Source organism: Sciurus vulgaris (genome assembly GCF_902686455.1).
Source record: "Sciurus vulgaris genome assembly, chromosome: 5".
Taxonomy (NCBI): Eukaryota; Metazoa; Chordata; class Mammalia; order Rodentia; family Sciuridae; genus Sciurus; species Sciurus vulgaris.
This window is the reverse complement of record NC_136465.1, coordinates 38,330,272-38,354,793: the sequence shown is the minus strand read 5'-3', so window position 1 is coordinate 38,354,793 and position 24,522 is coordinate 38,330,272. Positions and strand designations below refer to the sequence as shown.

The following is a 24,522-nucleotide window of genomic DNA, read 5'->3' as shown; positions in this document are numbered from 1 at the left end:
ATCAAGTCTTCCGTTTTCCACCCTTCAGGTCTTCGGCGAGGAGTTGTAATGTGGTACGCTCTATGACGTATTGCTGCCCGGCATGCTGGGAATTGTAGTCCCCCCGCCCAAGCCCTGCCCTTTGACCGACGATGACGCCACTTCCGGCCCCTGATCCGGTAGGCTGATTTCGACGTCCCGGTCACTGCCACGTCGCGGACATGGTAAGTGCTAGTGCTCGTCACCGACTCCCGCGTTTCCCCTGGGACTCTGGCCGCAGCTGCGAATATAGGTCCGAGCCTTTGAAAGGAGACGAGTTCGCAGCTGCGAACTCCGTGGTCTGGGCAGTGCTCCCCTCGGCCTCTCTCCCTGCTGCGGCCAGAGGGAATGTGTCCACAAACACCTTGCACCCACGGCTCAGCTGCGATGGGATACTCGCTCCCTGCCCCTCCTTGTGAATGTTCTTTTGAGAAGGAGGCATTTTTCGTCGTGTTTGAAGGCTAATGAAGAAAGAGGCTTTGAGCTAAGAAAGAGGAATAACTATTCAAATAAATACTTTGTTCCCTTGGCTTCGGTGAGGTTGCACTCTCCTGGTTTCTCTCCTGTCTCATAGCTCAGCCAGGTCCTTCAGTCCCTGTCCTAGATGTTGGTCTTCTTCAGGGACGCTTTACATTCTGTGCTTCTCCCAGTTTTATTTCTCCCTCTTAGTCCTTTCTTCCGAGCTCCAGATTCATAAATCTGCTAACTGTGCCTCCACTTGGATTGCTCATCTGTATTTCAAACCCTGCAGGTTCAAAATTGACTCATCGTTTCCACTTCCCTCACTCCACATCTGCTCTTCCTCCAGGAATTCCATCTCTGCACACGACACCACAATCCACCCCTGTTGTGCCAGCCAAGAACTTGGATATCACCCTTAACACCTTCCTTTTCTCAAAATGAACGTCCAGTCAGTAATCAAGTCCTATAGATTCTACTTCTAAATGCCTATCCATTGTCATTCTCTCCACTTTTCCTGCCCTTGTCCTTGCCACTATTAGTTCTATCCATCTAGGTTAGTCTCATAAGTGGTCTTTTAAGCAGTCCTTCACCAGTCCATGCCCCTGTTTAGAATAGGCTCTTCTACCTCCAACCCCAGGCTTTCCCTCTAGAAACTTAATACTACTACTCCTACTTAACCTTCACATCTCAGCTTGAATATTGTTTCTTCAGAGAGGATCTTGATTCAGAAGTCTAGGGAGACTGGTGTTTTCACATAAGGAATCTTCATGACAACCCTTGGAAGTTGTATCTTTTTCCAGTTTTACAGAAGACAAATAGACTCGAGCAATTACACTATGCAAAATCATACAGTGGGCAGCAGAATTAAAATCTGTTCTTGCCTGTCTTTTTAACTTTTACCTTCGGTTTTTTAAAATAGTTTTTATTCAAATGCCCACATACTGGTTTGTATGGTAGTATTGCTCTTTATTTAACCAACTTCTTACAACTACCTTAGTGGTTTATTTTTTATTTTCACTATGTAAACAGAAGTAGGATAAATGCACATTAAAACTGAATGTGCCCTGAACTTCTTTGATTATTTTCTTAGAATAAACTCCCAGAAGTAGAATTGGGACAAAGGGTGGGGTCTTTCAACAGGTTACAATTTTTAGAATAAATAAAAGCCGTTACTCTTAAAGAAATATGGCAAGATATTTGTGAAATGAGAAGACATTGTAATGGTACCTCCTTTATGTTCTGAGGGTCAACGTTAATTTATGTCCAGTTATTTAGCATAGTAGATGTTAGTACCTATTTAATTCCAAATAGGATTCATACTGTGCAGTATGGTTTTTCAACCTGGTTAGGGCATATTTTGAGGATGTGACAAAATCTTTGAAACCTCTCTTCAAAAGAAAGCTCTCCTTCCCACTCCCTACCTTGGCAGGTGTCCATCAATCTCTCTTTTTTTATGTCTCTCACACACAATGATAAAGTTTGTTTGTCATATATCATCATTGGCTACCTGAAACTCAGCATTTGGGCCCAAGTTAATAACTGCTTATCATTTCCATTTAGCAAGTGCTTTCTCCCTCTGCAAGTTACAAGTTGCTAGTGTTGTCCTATGCCATTTAAATTCTATTTAAAATTATTTTTATAGCAATATGATATTCATAATTACTTAACCAATCTTCTGTTGATGGTAATTAGGTTAACATACCCTAATCTTTGTATGTTCTGCAGATTTCCTTTTTTTATTGTTTGTTTTATTTAGTTATACATGACAGCAGAATGCATTTTGATTCATTGTACCCAAATGCAGTACAACTTTTCATTTCTGTGGTTGTATACGATGTAGAGTCACACCAATCATATACTCATACATGTACTTAGGGTAATGATGTTTGTCCTATTCCACCATCTTTTGTTCCCCCTGCTCCCTCCCCTCCTCTCATTTCCATCTACACAATCCAACATTCCTCCATTCTTCCCTTACCCCATCCCCCATTATGTATCAGTATCCACTTATCAGAGAAAACATTTGGCCTTTGGTTTTTTGGGATTAGCTTATTTCACTTAGCATGATATTCTCCAGCTCCATCCCTTTACCTGCAAATGCCATAATTTTATTTTTCTCTATGACTGAGTAATATTCCATTGTGTCTATATACCAGTTTCTTTATCCATTCATCTATTGAAGGGCATCTAGGTTGGTTCCACAATCTAGCTATTATGAACTGAGCTGCTATAAAGATTGATGTGGCTGTGTCACTGTAGTATGCTGAATTTAAGTCCTTTGGGTATAAACCTAGGAGTGGGATAGCTGGGTCAAATGGTGGGTCCATTCCAAGTTTCCTGAGGAATCTCCATACTGCTTTCCAGAGTGGTTGCTCCAATCTGCAGATTTTCTTAAATTTCTAATTGCAGAATCACTAGACCAAATATGGGAATATAAAAGACTTTGATTCTTATTGCCACCTTCTAAGAAGAGTTTCCAGTTTATACCACCACCATCAATGATTTATTAGTTCCCTCTCATTGTTTTGTTCTCCAGGTATCATCATATTATGTTCAGTGCTCTTATCATGTTCTTAAACTGGTTCTTTACCATTTATGTTTTCATGTCATTGTTAAATCCATCAAGACTATAATTTAGAAATATTGTCTTAAAGTCATGGTTCTCAACCTTTTTTTACACATTAGAATCACTAGCATGGGGGCAGAGGAAGCTTTAAAATATCCTTTTGTCTGGGCCTAACTTAGACCATTGATCAGAATCTCTAGGGGTGCAACCCAGGTATCAAAATTTTAAGCTCCCCAGGTGATTTCAGTATGGTATGAAAATGAAAGGTATGAAAGCCCTTGATTTAAAATTTAAGGATGTTATGGTTTGGATATGAGGTATCCCCCAAAAAGCTTGTGTTAGGCAAGGCAGAAATGTTCAGAGGTGAAATGAGTAGATTAATGAGAGTTATAACTTAATGGGTGGATTAATCTATTTGGTGGTTTAATAATTTGAATGGAGTCCTGGGTCATAACTGTGGCCTGGTGGGACATGACTGGAGGAAGTAGGTCACTGGGGGCGTGCCCTTGGAGATTATGGTTTGTCCCTGGCACTGTGAGTACACAGGGCTCTCTCTGTCTCCTTCCTGGCTGTCATGAGCTGAGCAGCTTTCCTCTGCAAAACCCTTCTCCTGTGGTATTTTGCCTCATCTCAGACCAAGAGCATTGGAGTCTACAAAACAACCATAGACTGAACATCCAAAAACCCTGAGCCCAAAATAATTTTTTTTTCCTCCTCTAAGTTGTTCTTTTCAGGTATTTTGGTCATGGCTATGAAAAGCTGACAAACACAAGGGATTGAGATCTATTTTTATGGAGATAAAACAAGGAACTAATTCAAGAAATAATCTGAAGAGTCAGGCTTAATTTATGCCTTACTCTAAACTCTAGTAGATTCTAATTTATTTGAGGATGGGTTCGTTTTGCTTTATAAGGGAGTTTTTGTTTTATTCTAGGTAATTTCAGAAACTATGGATATACTCTTCAGAATAAGAGGAGGCCTCGATCTGGCTTTTCAGCTACCAACTGCTAATGGTAGGTCTTGAAAAAAATTCTACCTTTTTATCATAAAATTAATGATGAAATATATTGAGATTCTATTTTAGATGAAAATGAGTGAAAGATAGGATAAATGAACTAACTAAGGTTATATATTTAGTAAGTGAATTAAATGGTATTTAAACTTAGACACTCTGATAGCACCCTTACCAGCCATTGGTACCTCTGTGCTAATTGAAAAGAAAAAATGTCCACTCCCTTAGGGAACTTTTTTACCTTTTTAGAAAATTATTATAATAAATATAAATATCCTCATTGAACATAATGTAAATAATACATCTAGAATTGTACATTTAGACTTACAACTGTACTTAACCCCAAATCTCTAGACCCTACTTTTTAAAATACTGTTATGTTATAATGGTACAAGAAAGTCCACAGGAGAAAAATCAACAGGGTTTATATAAAACAAGTTCTAGGATGTCTTCCTGCTTCTGACTTGGACTGCTGCCATAAACAAAGATAAAGAATTCCAGATGAGGAATGCAATGAGTTGCATTGGAGATTTTTAGATGCCAGTGGGTCATTAAGTGCAGATTCCCCACAGACATTTGGTTGAGTCTGAAACTTAGGGTAAGTGGTCAGAGTTGGAGCTAAAGAATGTGATGCCCATAAATGAAATCACTCATGAAAAGTATAATCAATTGTGTTACAGCCAGACAGAGGTTCAAAAAGATAAGAAATGAAAAGTGTAAAGGAAATGAGAACTAACTGCTACTAGGGATGGGATTTCTGAAAATTTTCTAGAATTAAATAGTGATGATTGTAAAACCTTGTGAATATATTAAAAGCCACCTATTTTATACTTTAAAAGAATGAATCTTATGGTCTATAAATTTTATTTCAATTTAAAAAAATAGAAAGGCAAAAATATTTGTTACAATTATTGGAAATGGGTATTTGAGAGTCAGTTTTACTATGCTCTACTTTCCTTTGTATTTGAAAGCATTCAAGTTGAAAAATTTAAGATTTTTCTTACCTTCTACATATTCTTTTAATTTAGAAATTTTTATCAAGAAGGCACTAAAACGTGTATTGAGTGACCTGTCAAAAAAGCTTTCTTCAAATGCACTTGTATTCAGAATTCGCCACAGTTCAGTGTATATATGGCCTAATAGTGACATAAACACCATTCCAGGAGAACTGACTGATAGCTCTGCTTGTAAGAACATAATGCGCTTTATTCAGTGAGTATATTTAAAGATTTCTAGAAATGTTTTCAAAACATCATTTCATATTTTTAAGTGGATTTGTGTATCAAAAATTTTAGATCTGAGCAAGAAGAAGATACAAAACGAAAATTCTTAAGAAAAAAAGACAAGAAGTTATCAGACATGGTAAGCAAATCACCTCTCTTCTTTATTAATAAAAATATTAAATCTTTGATTTAAAGCTAAGATCTTAGAGGGAGTGTAATCTAACGTTCTCATTTTTATGGGACAGAATATTGAGTTTCAAAAAGGTTATGTGTCTGTTTTCACATATCTAAACTTTATCTCATTTTAATACATATCTTGGCATATTTTTTAATGCTTTATTTGTTCCCACAAAAATAAAACAGACTTGAATACTTTTACTTGTTCCTTAAAAGTAAATAAAAGTAGATAAAAATACTCATTCTTACACATGACAGAGTGACACATTATACTGTGTAAGATAACAAATGTTAAAGGATTTCTTTTTTTTTCACACTGTTCTTGGTTCTGATTTTTGAACCAGTATTACTGATTACCTGCCATATCACAAATTTTTGCAGTGTTAGAGATGAGAAATGGAAATACTTCTTCCAGGTAGGAAGTTGTACAAAGTTAGTGTGACTTTGTTTTTTTAGGCTGGTACATGGACAGTGGGTGAATATGAGATTAGAGAGACCTAATTAAACCACTAGTTATGAAAATAAAGAATAAAAAGATATTTAGAGATACAATGGATTGTACTTAGAAACGGATTGCATATGGCATAACCAGTTTCTTACTTGAGATAAGATGGAAAGTGAAGGAGACAAGTCAGTTGTGGTATATTGGACAGAGGTAAGACATGCAAACTATTAAGTTTATAATTGTGGAGTGCACAAAAAATTGGAGGTGGAGATTGATTTGAAAATTACCAGTAGTTAAAACTTGGCATTTTGAACACAGTAATACAAGTCAGTTATTTTGTAATATATTCCCTGATTTGAATTTGTTTTATGCTTTCTTGTGATTAGATTCCTATATTATGGTCAGGACTATCACAGAAGAAATATTATGTTCTCTTAGTACATCATACTACAGTGGTAGATGTTATCATTTTGTTCCAGTTCTTGGTGATATTAACTTTAATCATTTACTTAAGATGGTATCCACTAATTTTCTCCATGATAAAGGTGCTGTGTTTTCTGTTATGATTATTATCCCATGAGAGAATACTTCTTATCCAGCAGTTAACCTCCATTGACAAATTTACCAGAATCCACTGTCAATCTAATGGTTACAACCTGGTGATTTTTCTATCGTTTCCTTCTACACCTGTTAGATGGCAGGTATGCTGTAAGGAAAGCCCACCCTCCCTTCCTCCCTCCCTTTCTTTCTTTCTTATCTGCATGGAAGCATAGATTCTTATTTTATGCAATGGATTATAATCTGGTACTATCACTATAGTTATTTTGACGTTCACATTTTCCAAGAATTGACCAAAAGGAGCTTCTTCAAGCTACCTCTATTGTCCTTTTACAAGATGTTTCAGGTGCAACAGGTACTTTCCCTGTTCCAGCTCAGGAATCAGTCATTCTTCACGGAGTATTCATATATATGCAGACACACACACATGCATATTTATCAGTGTAAATAATATTGACTCTTCCAATACCACTTCAATTCCACCAAGTTCTTAACTTCTTCCAGTAAGAAGACTGACTGCCAGTATCTTCAGGTTTTTGCTAAATTTGTTCAATACACAGAAAATAGTTTTAGAATTGTTCTGTACCACTGTAAAAATCAAACCTAGTAAATAGAGGTGAACATTTGTTTATGGGTCTATATGTATTTAAACCAGGGGTACACGGTCATATTTTTTAACAGTTCCTTTGGTGTGTAGTTATCTTATGGTGTTTGTTTGAATTTTTTTTAATTTAAAATCCATACAAAAGTGGAAAGAATAGTATAACAAACCCCAGTGAATCTATACATAGTATTAACATTATATCATCACATGACCAGTCTGATTTCATCTTTACTGCCTATTCACTCTCCCTCTTTGCCCAGATTATTTTGAAGCAAAAAGAAGTTTCTTAAAATTTGTACTTTTAAACAGCTTATGGCAACTTTATGTATATTGCTTTAAAAAAATCCTTTTTTTACTTATATTTGGGGCTCATTGTTCCACAAGTTAACCATTGCTGTTTATCTGTATAGCATCAAATAGTAAATATAGATCTTATGCTGGAAATGTCAACCTCTCTGGCTGCCGTGACTCCCATCATTGAAAGGGAAAGTGGAGGACATCACTATGTTAATATGACCTTGCCAGTCGATGCAGTTCTGTCTGTTTCTCCAGAAGTAACATGGGGAAAGTAAGTATTTTATACTCTTACTGCCATATTTAAATGAAGATCCTGCCCCAAAGTAATCAGAGCCCATTTTTAAATATTAGATAGGTATGTTTGAGTGGTTGTTGTTTTTACTGTGATGTACTCCTTGTTTATTATCAACCTAAGAGTCACCTACTAATTGTTTATTTGGAGAAAGTAGGTTAGCATGCTAAAAACTAGAGGGTTTCTCTTTATCCACACAGAGCGAATATACAGTTTCTTCTTCTTGTCATAATTTAGACTTCTTCTAACAAACCTGATACAATCAAGTTTTTTACTGTGTTAAAGATATATTAGCTCTGTACCTTCCTTGATTCTATACCTTGTTAATACACTTGTGTATTTCCCCCCCAGAGTTCGTAAACTTCTTGTGGATACAATTCATAATCAGCTAACTGATATGGAAAAATGCATTTTGAGATATATGAAAGAAACATCTATCGTGGTTCCTGAACCGCTGCACTTTTTATTACCAGGGGAAAAAGGTCTTGTAACAATTTCATATCCGTCAGGAATTCCAGATGGTCATCTGCAGGCCTATAGAAAGGTAAAACCACTTCATTTATTCTTTTTTTTTTTTAATTGTTTTTCTATTTAGTTATACATGACAGCTGAATGCATTTTGATTTGTTGTAAGCAAATGGAGCACAACTTTTCATTTCTCTGGTTGTATATCACGTAGAGTCACGCCATTCATGTAACCATACGTGTAGATAGGGTAATGGTGTTTGTCTCTTTCCACCATCTTTACTTCCCCCCAGTCATTTATTCTTGAAAAACACATAATGACCGTTGTTTATTTTATATTTATTTATATACTTGTAGTAAAATAAAATTATTTTGTGATTTACCTTCAAAATATGGAAATAAACTATTAGTTTTCTATATTATTTAATTTGCTTTCATGGAACTTTTTTTTTAAGTATTACTAATGAAAAAGATATTGTGCTGGTTTTAATTTCAAATGCTTGATTTGGTTCATCCATTCTATGGATTTTTGATAATTTTCCCATAATGAAATGCAGAAATGAAAAGATGCTGCATGCCCAGAGTAGCTGATGATTGTTAACAAATTACTTTTCCCTTCTGTTTCTTCCAAATTTGGGGGGGGGAATATATATATATATATATGATTACAGTTAAGGAAGGAAAGTTAGAATTTATGTGAATTCTGATTATGATCCATGGTAATACTCTACTTTCAGTAGGGTTTTTAGGTTTTATTAGAGGAATTTGGGAGAAAATATCACTAGCACTTAAAGAAGTGAGACTTATTGGTAAAAATGACTGGTTTTTAAGTGCTTCTTTTTGATATGTGGCTTGCCTGGCACCCATCAAATTGTACCATGGGGCCATCTTTCTCATCTCTTTCCCTAAGAAGTAGTGTGATATTCTAACACTGTGTACTTCTCTGTAAGTGCAAGGTGAATTGATTTGCAGAGGCAACAGCCATCCAAGCTGGTCTTTTCAAACCATAGAGTATGCAGAAGTTATGTCAGACTTTTAAAAGTAACCATTATATGTTTTTATACAATTGGGAAAATATCACATTTTAAATATATACATATATTTTTATTATCATGCCATTTTGTTTTGGTTTAATACCAGCAACTTCTACTCTGTAATTTATTCACTACCCTTTATATCTGTAAAGTGCTCTTAACATGATTTTTCAAAATACTTCAATATAGTTTTATCTTTGTTAAATATAATTTATGTTTTATATCTTTATTTATTGCCTAAGAATTTAAATCTTTTTTCTTTGTTGATTCTGATTTCATTTAGGAGTTGCATGATCTCTTCAACCTGCCACATGACAGACCTTATTTCAAAAGGTCTAATGCTTATCACTTTCCAGATGAGCCATACAGAGATGGTTACATTAGAAATCCACATACTTATCTTAATCCACCTAACATAGAGGCCGGTATGGTGAGTTTAACTAATTGTTTATAAGAGTCATTTGATCATTTATCTCATTTGTTTTTTGTTGGTACCCAATACAAGTTTTAAGGGTTGATTCATAATGTGTGTCATCCCTAAAAATTAATCTGTCACCTATTTCTTTGAATGTTGTTTAAGGTAGCAGTAATTAATAATGATATAAAAGAGTAAATAATTAATGATGAACTAAGAGTAAAGATATATACTGCAGTTCTCTTACTCAAATTCCATTCCTTGATTTCTTTAAAGGTTCATCCCATTTTTTTCTGTCTGAAACTGCAGAATCATTCTAATTAAGGGCATGTCTACTCAAACCACATTATAGGATAACTCTAACAACTTTCTGGACTTATTTTCTGTGGATCATCTACTTGGTAGATTCTCACTAAAGGTACCTTACATAAAAGGGGTGGGGAAAGGAGTTAAAGATACATGTAAGCCAGTAAGAAATAGGAATAGGATCACTAGTACAGCTGGTCCTCTTAGAAACAAAGGAATCCTGAGACTGGCAGCCATATCTGTGTCTTTCAAGTCCTACGTGCACTCCTTCATGGCTATTCCATTACTTTGTATGTATATCCTTTTGATCCTGACTGACATGTTCTGTCTTTTTCAGTTTCATACCTTTTGTATCCTCATTGTTTCAGTTTGTGTATGACTTTTTCCTATCCTTCCTTTTAGCTGCTCAGCGTGTGCTTCATTTCAGTTCATTCCCTGCTCCTTACTGGTTCACTGTGCACTTCTCAATTCAGATTCCCAAAAACAAGAAACTCTGATTGGCTGTCTTTTCGTGACAATTATTCAGCACCTTCTGAGTGTCCAGGGGGGCTTTTGTAAGAAAATCTTAAGAATTAAAATTGCCTATATGATACAATACCTACCGTAAAGGCATTAGGGGCCTACTTTTAGTCTTGCCCATCTGAATGCACTTGAGGCAGCAGCTACATCTGACAGAACTATGGACAGATCAGCTAGGGAAGAAAGAACTAGGGTTAGAAAGAACTCTGACTGGGCACTCACTGTTACATGTACATACAAGAATCTTCAGAGAGTATTTCAGGGATATTAAATGACTTCACTTATTGTAAGCAGATGGGACAAAATCTTGAGACCTATTCCTTGTTAAAACTCTTGCTCTATCACAGTTATAGAATCATAGACTAGGAGGTATAAAACTTAGAGTTTTATACTGTTTTATATTGTTTATACTTTTCATTAGATACAAAAAGCAGAACACTTGATGATTTTCTAGTAGATTGTTACATAAATGTTTTCTCTCTATGACTTATGTTCAGAACTCCTCCAGGGTGAGTATTGTATCATATATTCACTTCTAATTCTTAAAAGAGAACCTGGACACTCAAAGTACTAAGTGAATGCTGATATATTTGTGATAATGATATTCCTTATCTGTATTACAAAGGAGCTAGACGCATTGATAGTAATTTTAAATATATATGTAATATTTTATATGTGCATATAACATATACATAAAGTGTACATAGCAAGGAATTGAGTACCAATGAGCCCCTACCTTACTTAAGCACTAGAACATTACTGTCTGACAGAGTACCCCTTCCTCATCCACTCCCTACCTCCACAACATAGTCCCAAGAAGAATTCTTACACAGTTGGCCCTCCATATCCATGGTTGTGCATCTGTGGACACAGTCAACACCTGATCAGAAATATTTAGGAGAAAAAAATTGTGTCTGTACTTAACAGACTTTTCTTTCTTGTCATTATTTCACAAGCAATACGGTATAAAAACTATTTACACAGCATTTACATTGCATTAGATATTATAAATAATCTACAAATGGTTTAAATTATATGGAAGGATTTGCATATGTTATATAAAAATACTATTCCATTTTATATGAAGGACTTGAGCATCCAAGGATCTTGTATCTATAGGGGTCCTGGAGCAGACTTCCACGTATACCAGAGGACCACTATACTTTTTTGTATTCATCATTCACTTCCTTTTGTTTTTTAATAGCTTTGTCATACATGCATATTACCACAGCAATGTGTGATGGCTTTTAAACTTCATAAAAATCACATTATTCACTAGGCATGGTGGCTCATACTGGCAATCCTGGCTACTCAGGAGGCTGGGGCAATAGGAGCACAAGTTCAAGGGCAGTCTTGGCAATTTAGCAAAGACCCTGTCTCAAAATAAAAAGGACACCGTAGTAAAGTGCTTGCATAGCATTTCCAATGTCCTGAGTTCCATCCCCAATATTGGGGGAAAAAAAGAAAATCATGGTATTCTGTATGTAGGCTTCTACATCTTTTTCATTCAGCATTGTATAGCTAAGATTTAATTTTCTTCTACTGTTTTTTTTTTTTTAATTGTTGTTGTTGTTTGTATCAGTGATATATTGGCTCATTGAGTGAGTTGAGGAATGTTCCCTCTTTTAATTTTCTAAAGGAGTTTGTGTAAAATTGACATGGTCTTATAATTTAAGAAGTTAAGGAAACAGTAAATCAAATAAAGTAAAAACCAAGTGTTAATAAAATAGGCCACAAAAGTTAGAAGGGGGTTAACAAAGCCAACACTTTAAACAAATACAGCAACAAAAGAGAAGGCATAAAGATGATAACACTGAGGTTTTGCATTTCTTCGGGCTCCCTGGAGACCGTTACTACTGTGGAGTAACCAGTGTGGAACAGGGAACTCCTAGACCCCAGCAAGCTTTTACAGGTTTCCTGGAGATGGACCTTTGGGGAGAAGTCCACCTGCATTCTGAGACAGGTAGCCTGTGAGCCTTATGAGGGCAAGGACTGGGTCCATTGGGCTTGTCACTGTATACCAGGTGGTGGGCTCAGAGGTGCTCAGGCAGGTGGAACAAGCCCATGAAGTTGCTAGGTGGAAACTACAGCAGCTGATACCTGGAGGGAGTGGTTGGACCCACCAGCCAAAGACTTACTGGAGTAGCTGGCTAACTTCTGTCTGGCAGCTTTCTGATTTTTCTAGAAAAACCAGGTAATCTGGCTTTTTATAGTAAACCTCCAACTTTGTGTCTTTGGTCTCCCATTAAAGTTTTTTCTCCACTGTTGAGAACTTTGGCCTTTAATAAAAAGCCAAGAGGGTAGAGGGTATAATGTTAAGCTATAGTTCTGTGAAGGCATTTTAACAAGGTTCTAAAGCAATAGTTTGCCTTTCAGAACAGTAAACATGACTCAGGCATGTGTATAGAATATGTACTTTTCTGTCTTAAGTTAATATTTTACTATATTTCTTCTTTTTATATAGATTTATGTGGTCCAGGGCATATATGGTTATCATCATTATATGCAGGATCGAATAGATGACAGTGGCTGGGGCTGTGCCTACCGATCACTGCAGACTATCTGCTCTTGGTTCAGACATCAGGGATACACAGAGAGATCCATTCCAACACACAGGGAAATTCAGCAGGTATAGAACACCTCATTTTAAATTATAATCAAGTATGTATTTCATTAAACATTAATAATTTAATATACCATTAATAATTTTTATTGCCCTGGGGTATAGGCATATTTTTATTTTAAAGAAAAAGAAATATTCCATACTGGTAATCAGAGAAAATGCCCTAAACATAATTTTTAATAGTTGTCATGTATATGGATTTCTTTGTATTTTTAAATACATAAAGGCTCTAGTTGATGCCGGTGACAAACCAGCAACATTTGTCGGATCACGGCAATGGATTGGATCTATTGAGGTACAGCTGGTACTAAACCAATTGATTGGTATAACTTCAAAAATACTGTTTGTCAGGTAAGGACACTTTACAAAATTAGGTATATCATTTCAAAGTGATAGTTTGTCATTTTTATTAAAATAAACAATGTTAGATTTTTTTATTTTCATTCTTTTCTTCATTATCTCATTACTTTATAAGTTTCATTTTTGAACTCTAATTTTTTTTTTCCTTAGAAGACATTTGAGTTTATAAACTGTGGTATATACTTTCATTGTCTAAGCCTAATTTTAGCCTATACAAAGAAAACTTAAAAATACTTTAACTTTGAAGTTGCATATACAAAGTCTAGTTTTGAGTTTTTTTGTTTATTTTTTGATTTTTGGTACCAGGGATTAAACTCAGGGGTGCATAACATCTCCAGTTCTTTCTTATTTTTCATTTTGAGACAGCATCTTGCTAAGTTGCCGAGGGCCTCTCTAAGTTGCAGAGGCTGGCTTTGAACTTGTGATCTTCCTGCCTCAGCATCCCAAGCCACTGGGATTATAGGCATGCAACACCACACCTGGCAAAAGTCTAGTATTTGAATGCTTGATTCTTAAAAAGTCTTGAAAGGACAAAATCAAATGTTGATCTGTGACTGCCATTTTTGTTTATCTCTTGTAGTTTTTCTTCCTAAGATGTTAATAAACCAGTAATGTTTCCAAATAATATAATTCTAGAAAATTCTAATATTAAAGTGAAAAAATATAAATTGTTATTTCACTTTCTCTGACCATAACTAGCTTACTCCTTATTGTATGAGCTTTTGTGTTTAAATGTATTTTCTACTGATAATTCTAGTTACAATATCCTTATTATCAAGTGCTTTAATATGTCTGATTTCACAATTGGAATTTGGAGTAGTTATGAAAATCAATGCTAAATAATGACAGATTAAGAAACGGAATTTTTTTAAGTGTGTTTTGGTATATTAAAACATTATTTACACATTCCCTATTAAGCCAAAAGGTAAGGTTTAGCATCACCTGGCACCTCAAAAAAAAAAAAAAAAACCATACTTACAGCACCTGATTTATAATGGGTCAACCTAGGATTTTTTACTTTACAGTGGCACAAACAATACTCATTCAGTAGAAATCTTACTTTGAAATCTTGATCTTTTCCTGGGTAGCAATATGCAGTTTAATACTCTGATGGTGCTGGGCAGCAGCACCAAGTCCAGTTCCCAGATAGCCATTCGTTCACAAGGAGAAGCACCATGTACTGTGTTGCTAAACTGAGATGTTTGGTATGTTAGGTATCTTAAATGCATTTTCACCTGATAGTGTTTTCAACTTAATGATGAGTTTTGGGGATGGAATCCTGTTGTGAGTCAAGGAGCCATCTGTACCTTACTTACCTGTCCATTTTTCTTTCCTCTTCTCAAAAGTAGAAATTTAATAGTACATGGAAATATCCCTAAAACATAATTATATTGCACTTGACAAGCATTTTGCAGTTTCATACCAGCTTCACAAACACACATTTTATTCCTAGAATCTCCTCTGTCATGTCAATAGGTAGGTGTTATTGTTCCTATTTCAAGATGAGAAATATACACACAGAAATACCATGGCTGGGGATATAGTTCAGAGGCAGAGCACTTGCCTAGCATGCTCAAGGCCCTGGGTTTGATTCCCTGCACCACCAAAAATACATAAATAAAAAACTCCCATTTTTCTAATGATTAAATCTATATAAGAGTTCCCTGGCATCAAGATGAACAGTTTGAATCTCATGTTAAAAATCTAGAACCTTCTTTATGCAGTTCCAGAAGCAGAAAATCAGGTCTTCCTTCTTTTCTAGCATAATTAGTAGCCTTAAATTTTTAGTTTCTGTTGCTTTTAATTGCTTTCTTTTCACCTTTGGGAAAAACAAAATGCTTTCTGTTTTCTACCACTGAATTTTTACTTTTTTGTTTGTCTTCTTGTTTTAATAACAAAAGGAAAACAAAAGGTTGAAAACATTGGCTCACTAAACTCATTATTTGACCTTAGTGTTCAAAGTACTTCATCTAATGGAAAATGGTTTCTTTCTAGCCAAGGTTCAGAAATGGCTTCACAAGGACGGGAACTGGCTAATCATTTCCAGACTGAAGGCACTCCAGTAATGATCGGTAAGGTATTTTGGACATCTTGGGCTCTTTTGATAGAGTGGAGAATATGTCACATTAATTAGTAATATCAAAATGTTGCATAAAATTAGTTATTTTAAACATTTTAAAATTAAATTTTATACCATAATATTGATTCTCTGGATATTTTTAAAATTTCTAAGGTTGTTGACAGATTATTAAAAAGATTATAATGACCAGTTTTTCTTAAAAGCTAAGAAATGATAACTGTATTTAAACATTTAGAAAACTAAGAGAAGTATTAAAAAGAGAATCTAGGTGCAGTGACACAACCTGTAATCCCAGCAGCTTGGGATACTGAAGCAGGAGGATTGCAAGTTCAAGGCCAGCCTCAGCAACTTAGTGAGTCCTTGAGCAACTCAGTAAAATCTGTCTCAAAATAAAAAATAAAAAGTACTAGGGATGTAGCTTAGTGATAAAGCACCCCTGCGTTAAATCCCCAATACCAAAAAAAAAAGAGATTGTCCCTTGACCAGACTTCATAAGTCATGGCTTTCTCACTAACTTGGTTGATTGTGTGACACTGTGTAAACTACTTAACCTCTCTGGGCTTTATTTGTTGAATAAGAATATTGGATTAACTGATCAAAATCGCATGATTCTCTGAAGAATAAGACTTGTCCTATAATGACACAAGGCAAACCAAGTGTAGTATGAAAGAAACAGAGATAGGCAGATACCAGCAGGATATCAGAAAGAGTGGATGGAAAATATCACTGGAGATATCAGAGCAAATATAGCAGAGGCTCCACAGCAGCACCTGTTCTCTTGGGAGGAATTTGGAGCCTGTGGCCCTTTCTTATCCAGTTTAGATAATTCAAAGGATGTGGCAGTGGAATATAAGCTTTATGTGATTATGGATACAGTTGCACCTTTCATGTGTTACAGATACAATTTTATCTTTTCTGAGTATATTTGACATCATGGTCTTTACAATTAGGGTAATCAATTTTAATACTACTTAGGTCAATTAGTAGGCAAAATAATCTCTTTATTTTGAAATAGAATGGTAGTTGAGATTGGTTCATGCCTCTGGTGTGTCATGTCTTCTCTAGGAGGAGGAGTCTTGGCCCACACGATACTAGGAGTTGCATGGAATGAGACGACAGGGCAGATAAAATTTCTGATTCTAGATCCACATTATACAGGTGCTGAAGATCTGCAAGTTATTCTGGAAAAGGTAAGTATCTGTTTAACACAAATTTAGCAACAAAGCGAAGAACCCAGAAATGAAGGATAGCAAACTATATGTCAGCAGGATGACGAACTGAGGGCAGCTAGGAGGCATTGTAAGGCCGTAATGAGTAACTTGTCTCTATTCAGGAGTACAAGAAGGACAAAGTCAGTCAGAAAAGACAAAATTTAGGTTAACTTTATAAAAACTTTCTCAGTTATATGTAATAATGGAACACAAAGCTCATAAATATATTCCTTTAGAGATTGTATAGCTATATATAAACAAATATATTGAGGTTTACTGATGACTTAAAATATGAAGGTAGAACATATAAACTTCTATAATTTTAGAATTAACTAAAAAAATAGCCAAGCAAAGTGCTGGACATTATGGAAGTTTGACTACTTTTAGTTTATTTACATTACAATATCAGCTAAAGGAAGTCTTTATTTAAATTGATTTATAGGGAACTAATTCTCCCATATGAAAATTCAGTACTAAATCTTCAGGAGACAAGTATTATAAGACATAATTAACCTGAATTTTAAATAACATTTATATTCTATGCCAAATATATTAAAATTACAAAGAACACTTATGACCTTTTAAATCATCAACTAATGAATGTATCCTACTATTTTATTACTCAGTCATTCCTCTTCATTTTTGTCATGTTTTCCTTAGGTCAGTATCATTAGGGTCAAAGAAAGGTTTCTCTGAATTTTAAGTTGGAGTTTAATTAGGTCACTTTTTGTAAAGAATGGTATGGTTTAACATTGAAATTCATTGGTGAGGTGTTTTCAGAAATTATAGAAAAATATAATTACAAACACCTTTCTAAAGCCCTAAGGATAAAGAGTCATCGAGCATGAAAGAAAGGCATGGACTGCTCCAAGAACTATAGGAGGTGGATGTGCTCAGAGCAAGCTGCTGAAGCGTGACTGGAGGGATAGGCAGGAGCTACAGTCAGGCAAGGCCCACAGGACTAGTTTTATCTCAGAAGCAAGAGAAGCTTTATTTTCATCAGGGGAGTGAAATAGATAATATTTCTTCTTTCCAACTGGCTTGAAGGGCTTTGCACTAGATGGAATTATCTACATAGGATTTTCTGAAGCAAGTAGAGGAAGTTGGTTGTCCCTGATTGCTTTTCCTGTGAATTGCAGTCGTCTCCTCTATGAGTTATATTTCTATAGACCTTTGCAGTAGCAGGAACCCCTTGATCCATTAGTGCTTATAAGAAACTCTGAGGCCAAGTGCAGCCATCAGTAGAATTTTGACTGTCCCTTGTTGCAAGCAGTCTGAGGCAAATTCTGCCTCTCCTATTCCTCTTTACCCTCCTGTGGAGCTTTCCTATTTACATTCCCAGGCCAGGCATCTCAGAGAGGATGGGCCTCCATATACTTGCCTTTTGCACCTTCATTACCCACTTCTTTAAAAAAAAAAAAATTGATCTGGTTGCCAGGAGAAAACCTAAATGTGTGAAAGTATCAAAAAAGGTTAAAACAAAAAGAGTGTGAGTCTTTTCATATCTGTTCATTAAGAAAACAGATTTTAGGACATTGAATTTAAAGTTTTGATGAAAAAACAAGCCAATAAATAGATTCTTAATGTGTAGAAACATGTCTAAAACATGGTAATCCTGACTTTATGGTGGTTGCCTAGGGAGCGGATTTTTTTTTTTTTTTTTTAATCTTACTTGGATTTTTATAATGTATATTTTTGCAATCAAAACAAAAAACAAAGCCTGGCACAGGGTGCATGCCTGTAATCCCAGTGGCTCAGGAGGATCGTGAGTTCAAAACCAACCTCAGCAACTTAGGGAGACACTAAGCAACTCAGTGAGACCCTGTCTCTAAATTTAAATACAAAAAAGTGCTGGGGATCTAGGGATGTGGCTCAGTGGTTAAGTGCCCCTGGTTCAATCCCCAGGCCAAAAAAAAAAAAAAAGAAAACTGAAAAACACAAAAATTAAAAGAACATTTCCAGTCAGCCCTCCCTCCTCCACACTAAAAAATGGAGCTAAGGCACTATTTTCTATAGCCCCTCTAAATTTTAGCCAGAATACCCTGCGCCTTCAGACTTACAGGAATAAGCCCACTACTTATCTCTCCATGGTATCTGAAGAGCCCTCAGCATTTTGTTCTGAAACAACACAGACCAGCTTTTTTTCTTTAAGAAAATAAATTAGTGGTCCTAGAAGAAATTTGATAGATTTTCGTATTATGTGATTTTGTATGAAAGTAATTTTGTTTGCTGGAGAAAAGGATTAATACTGATATGAAGAATGGCAAGTGGAATTGGTTATAGCCTGAGGAAAATAATACAGAATGCAGCTCATGGAGCAAGATCCAGTTTCTCACCACCCTATTTCATCCTTTCTAGGATGCCACCCAATAAGCTATACTTATTATTGACTGCCAGATATATAAACTGTACATCTTAGAACCAATGAAGTGTGGTATCTGGACTAACAATTACTATTAGGAAGTTTTTCTTTTTTGGTGATTTCTGTGATAAAATACTCTGGAATCAAAAGTTTAAAAATCTATGTTGAAAGGACCCAGGTAAGTTACTTTTCTACACTTAGGAAACCCTTGAACTCTACAGGTAGTGGAGTCTTATTCCCAGGTCCTGCTGACAGAGCTTTGTGCTGCAGTTTCCACCAAGTGGTCTTAAAATTTAGTAAAATGTTTTCCTTTCCTTTCTCCCAAATCCAGGGCTGGTGTGGATGGAAGGGCCCAGACTTTTGGAACAAGGAAGCTTACTATAACCTATGTCTTCCTCAGCGACCAAATATTATTTAAATTATCTTGGACTCAAAGACTGTAGTGAAGTGAGTGGTATTATAAACTTTTTAATAAAAAAATTTAATTTCAAAGGAAATCATGAATATAAGTACCGCACAGTTTATTCTTTAGACATTCCTTTAATAACATAAAAAGACAACATGTACAACCAAAATATTATAGGCATGTAAATACATGTATTCTTAACTGTTCTCTTCACTTGGAAGAAAGTTTTCCTCCTTCTCAGGAGTTTAGCCAAAAGCCATCACTTGTAGATCTGCATGGAATGAATTCCTTCTTCAAACCTCTTCATAACCAACATGACATCTGTTTCAAAAAATATGTTAACATTAAAAACATTTTTTAAAAAATGTTTTCTCCCCCAAATTTCCACCATGCCAAATAAATGTCAGACTTTAATAGTAGTAACTGTAACCAGTATTAAAATATGAATGAAGAGACAATACTAGAAATAAGAATAATAATACCTAAGTGAAACAATAAATTCTATGCTAGAAAAGAAATTCTTGAGCAAGAAAGGAAGAATCAGTTATAAGTCACTTATCAGCACCTCCTTTTCCCATTTGTATTTTCTGTGCTTCCAAAACTTCGTTTCTGTCTGAACACTGGAACACAGTGATCCCCATCAGATTGTTCGCTTGATTTTATTATCTGCATACATTTAATTTTTGTAAGAAACTTGGCACATTCTGGGAATCCACATGACCAAGCAAGATCTTCAGCTGTTTGCCCATTCTTATTACATAAACTGAAATTAGACAAAAATTGAATTAAATAAAAATTGATAATTATTTAGTCTTTTTATATCTTTCTAACAAAGGCATTTGGGGGCTTATACCAAGGTTCGTTGCAAAATAGAAGCGGTATTAGGCTGGAGGTGTGTAGCTGAGTGGAGGCCAATCCCTAGCTGGCATGTGCAGGCACATGTGCTTGCACGTGCACACACACAAAAGAGGTAAAGGACACTGAGGGATGCTTATTTTTGTTCGCTGTTGTATCCTTAGTGGCTAGCAGATTCAGTCCAGAGTGGACATTCCATTGTATTTGTATTTCATTGTTGAATGAATGCAAGAGTATTTGGTGCCTAATACAAAAATACCCAAATATAGTCAATGAGGAAAAGTGGAATACTGCAGTGCTATAAAGAACAGAATTGCATCTAGTCCAATTTAAATAACATTACCATTTACATAACATTAAATAACATTACCAATTAGTCAAGCATTATTTTCAAAAGCACATGTACTTAAGCTTGAGGAGTCTGGTTACTTCAGTCCAAGAAAACAAAATTTGAAGCCACTGATTTTATTTTATACTTACTCAATTTGGGCATCACCAGCTACAAGGAGGCTAAGGCATTCCAGGCTTCCAACTTTTGCTGCCTTGTGGAGTGGAGCCTCTCCCAAAACATCCTTTAGGATAAGACAGCACATTTTAGAGTCCCCAAAACATTTTCTATATACTCTATTAAGTGAAGTCTAATATTAACTATTTGTGGAAGTCAGTTAGAATTTCATTACCTGGACTGAATTCTTAAATTTAAAAACTTTTCCCTTACCATGCTATTAAGTACAAAGTTCTCATTAATAAAAAATGGATGTAGCCACATCCACACACTAACATTTAAATAAATACAAAGAAAATAAGTTCTACAGAAGTCAAAAAAGTTCACAATTTAAGAGCTGTAGGAAACTATAATGGTTGTGAGCATGCCTCCTGAATATTAATTTAAATTGCTATATGGAAGCTTTTAGAAATGTAGCAATTCTTTTGAAATAAACCACAGACCTATGTTATCCAATGTAATAGCTAATAGACACTGATGGCTATGAAATGTAATGCTAGATTGAACTGAGTTTGCTGTAAGAGTAAAATACACCGTTTGTGAAAAAGAAAATGTAAAACAGTTCGTCAGTTGTTTTATATTTATTACACAGTGAAATTATACTTCAGATAAATCATGTTAAATGACTAAAATTAACCTCGTTTCATTCTACTTTAATATAGATATTAGTAAGTTTTATATATGTATCTTGCATGATATTTCTGCTATAGCCATGCTACAGATATGTCTATAACAACTGACACAACTGAATGTTCTGGCAATTAGGAAATGTTTGCGGATTTGGGGTGGAGGGGAGGGCCGTATACACAGCAACAATCAGTTACCTAGTTACCTGTTGGTTGAGATCAGCACCTGTCTGCAGCTGCCAGAGAAGAAAGCAAGCAAAGCCGCCACCTGCGGCTAAGTGGACAGGCGACTGCTCACAAGGATCTGGGGGTGCGTTGACAGAAGCCCCCACCTCCAGCAAATACTTCAGGCTGTCTACCTGTGGGAAAAGAACAGATTCAATACCTCTCTTCCCTTCGTTCAGTCCTGAGACCTCCAGGAGTAGAAATCTTCCCCCACTGAAAAAAAAACAAACAAACAAAAAAAAAAAACCTTCCAACTCCGACAAAATTTGATTTAGCAGCGCTCAGTAATAAGTTCCTGTCAAACTCGCTAGCGCTCCAGAGAAGACATATCTGGTTAACTATAGCCTGCAGGGACTAAAGGGTCCAAGTCTCACCTCCGGATTGCAATCGAGCAACAGCATCTCCAACCTAAAGCAAAGAACTAGAAGAGTCTCTGGGAGTGCAGAGCGGTGGCACACTTGCTGCAGCCTGGCAGGTGAGTGCAACGGCCCGCCCAAGTGCTAGAGAATTTAGAGACCGCCAGGGCTAGAGGGCGGATCCCTTGCTGCCGCGCCCCAGCAGCCTAATCCGCAGCTGCCGGAACTCTATCAGCCCTGCTGCTGCATCTGCACGTACACAAACATTGACACGTGCGTCCCGGAACCCGACAAAACAGGCTGAGGGGGGAGAAGTGGCAGGAAGTGCGGGTCTACCAGCCGATTGGTCGGGCCGGGCCGCGCTGGACCCGCCCACTTCGGGGCGGAGCCCTGGGCCTCCCCAGAGAGTCCCAGTACACGCGCGCCGAGAAGAGGGTGGGGAGAATTTCAACCCCAGTTGGGTTCAGCGGCGGCCATGAGACTCGCACAGATTGACACGTAGGCTGCCACCGTGCCAAATCTTAATCCCTCTGGAGAAGCAGCAGTCGTGGGTGAAAGTTTTGGTGTCTGCGTGCACGCACGTAACCAGGAAAAGAGGGAACTATAAGAAGCACTCGGCCCACGCCGCCCTGGAAGCCGTTACGTGCGGTGTTGGCGCGGCGCCCGCCTCCCCACCCCCCCCCCCCCCCCCCCCAGCTCCGGAAGAAGAGTTCCCTCTGCCCGGGTTCTATCAGCCTCGTCCCGGCACGCCCGGGCCATTTGGGAAGGAAAAGCCAGAGTAGGGCCATTGGAGGGCAGCCTAACGTGAATCCAAGGGCTAGCTTTAACCGCAGGAACTGCCATTTTCCAAAATTAAATGAATCGTCAGGCGAGGCCCCGTGACGTGAGACCGTGCCCACTGTGGGACTTCTGTGACGTGACTCCTGATGCAGAGCTGAAATCGCTACTGGACTCCTTGCCTGTTAAAATCAGCGTCCAAACCCCTCAGAAAGGGGCTTCTGAGGGCCGCATGAAGGAGGAAACGTGATTGCCTTCACCCTGGTGATCCGGACAGTTCTAGGAGACCTGGGTCATTGGACAGCCAAGACAGGGGTCTCTCTGCTGGCAGGGCTAACTGTAACCCTGGGGTTGAAATGGCTGTCTTGGGGCTCTTTGTACTCTTTAGCTCGAGTCATTCCCCTTTGTAAAACTTTAGAAACCAAGGAACTTCAAATTTTAGCCACTGACATCCTTTCTCTTTCTTGACTGTCTTGCCATTAAGTCAGAAAGATTTGAGACATGTGGCTCAGAGTAGCAGGCATAAGTTTATTAAAGGGTTAGGAAAAGGGAAAAGGAACACTGTAAAGGGAGCGAGTGGGTGCTCTCAGAGAGGAGGGGGACCGTGTGCTTCTGCACTGAAGTTCAGCGGGGAATCCCTTAGAAGTTTTCAGAGAGCTCCACCCAGGTCCAGCTCTTGACTGACAGCCAGATGACATCAGCCTTTGAAGTCTCCACTGCCCTGACAACTCCAGGTTACTTTGGCCCATGCCAGCCGGTTCTATTTGATTCTAATTCTTACAGATTTAATGGTTAGGAGGAATTACCTATCTCCTTGAGTTTCAGGATCTGTTCTGTGAAAAGGGATCACAAAAGTCTCCCCTTTCTCAGTAACTTGGAATCCTCCTATCGACATTATTTTGGATCTGTATTTCTCTTGCAGGTAACAGGTAGTTTGCCAAGGAATGTGACATAATCTTGTCCTCTTAAGCCAGGCAGGACTGCGGGAAAATTGCTTCTTGGAAAATAAAGAATGTGGGAGTCAGTGGTAGCCCATTTTATAGAATTATTCCCTTAACCTCATGTTCTGGCCATTTGCATCTGTCTGCCCCCATCAGCCATATATTCCTTCCCTCCCAAATCTTCAGGGATTCACTTCTATCTAGAAGGACTGAAAAATAGATGTGTTTGTAATGTTTTTAGGGGATTAGCTCACTGTCTTGGAAAGAGTGATTTTTCAGTTGTAATTTTTGTTAAAGTATATTATTTGTAATAGGAGCCATAAAATAATTTGCAATAAATTGATGTTATTAAACTTGTGCAGTAAGCCAGGGAGTAGTTTTAAACATTCTAATTCATATGAATCTTTGAACTTAAATTGGTATGTATATTTAACTATATATTTAAATATATATAATATATATATATTTGGTACTAGAAATTGAACTCAGGGACACTTGATCACTGAGCTACATCCCCAGCCCTATTTTGTATTTCATTTAGAGACACTAAGTTGCTTAGCGCCTCGCTTTTGCTGAGGCTGGCTTTGAACTCATGATCCTCCTGCCTCAACCTGGGATTACAGGCGTGTACCACCGCACCTGGCCTATATGTATATTTTTGATATTTAACCGCACTGCAGAGATACTGTCAGAGATGTGGCAAACACGTACCCATATTGCCAATTTCCTTTTTCTCCTGTTGGTTAATTAGATAAATATTTCTAAAAGAACGTGTAATTAAGCTTTAGGTTTGCACATATAT

The 24,522-nt window shown here is 36.9% G+C and overlaps 2 protein-coding genes across 3 annotated transcripts; one reads left to right on the top strand and one right to left on the bottom strand.

The window, feature by feature from the left end:
* Positions 1–125: 125 nt before the first annotated feature.
* UFSP2 (UFM1 specific peptidase 2) lies at positions 126–19,934 on the top strand. Of its 2 annotated transcripts, none has more exons than XM_079141931.1 (12): positions 126–203; positions 3,981–4,059; positions 5,087–5,270; positions 5,354–5,420; positions 7,476–7,633; positions 8,006–8,198; positions 9,437–9,583; positions 12,858–13,022; positions 13,243–13,367; positions 15,372–15,448; positions 16,522–16,646; positions 17,487–18,632. In XM_079141931.1, the coding sequence occupies exons 1-12, from the start codon at positions 201–203 to the stop codon at positions 17,490–17,492; spliced, it is 1,329 nt and encodes a 442-aa protein (XP_078998057.1). In that variant the 5' UTR covers positions 126–200; the 3' UTR covers positions 17,493–18,632. The 2 variants fall into 2 exon arrangements, with proteins under 2 accessions (XP_078998057.1, XP_078998056.1); XM_079141930.1 differs by lacking the exon at positions 17,487–18,632 and adding an exon at positions 19,361–19,934 and having other exon boundaries at positions 183–203.
* On the bottom strand, positions 19,550–24,347 carry ANKRD37 (ankyrin repeat domain 37). Its single transcript, XM_079141955.1, has 4 exons — positions 22,021–24,347; positions 21,628–21,780; positions 20,771–20,862; positions 19,550–20,198 (listed from the first exon to the last, which is right to left on the bottom strand). Exons 1-4 carry the CDS (start codon positions 22,045–22,047, stop codon positions 19,994–19,996), a joined length of 477 nt encoding a protein of 158 aa, XP_078998081.1. The 5' UTR covers positions 22,048–24,347; the 3' UTR covers positions 19,550–19,993.
* Positions 24,348–24,522: the final 175 nt, after the last annotated feature.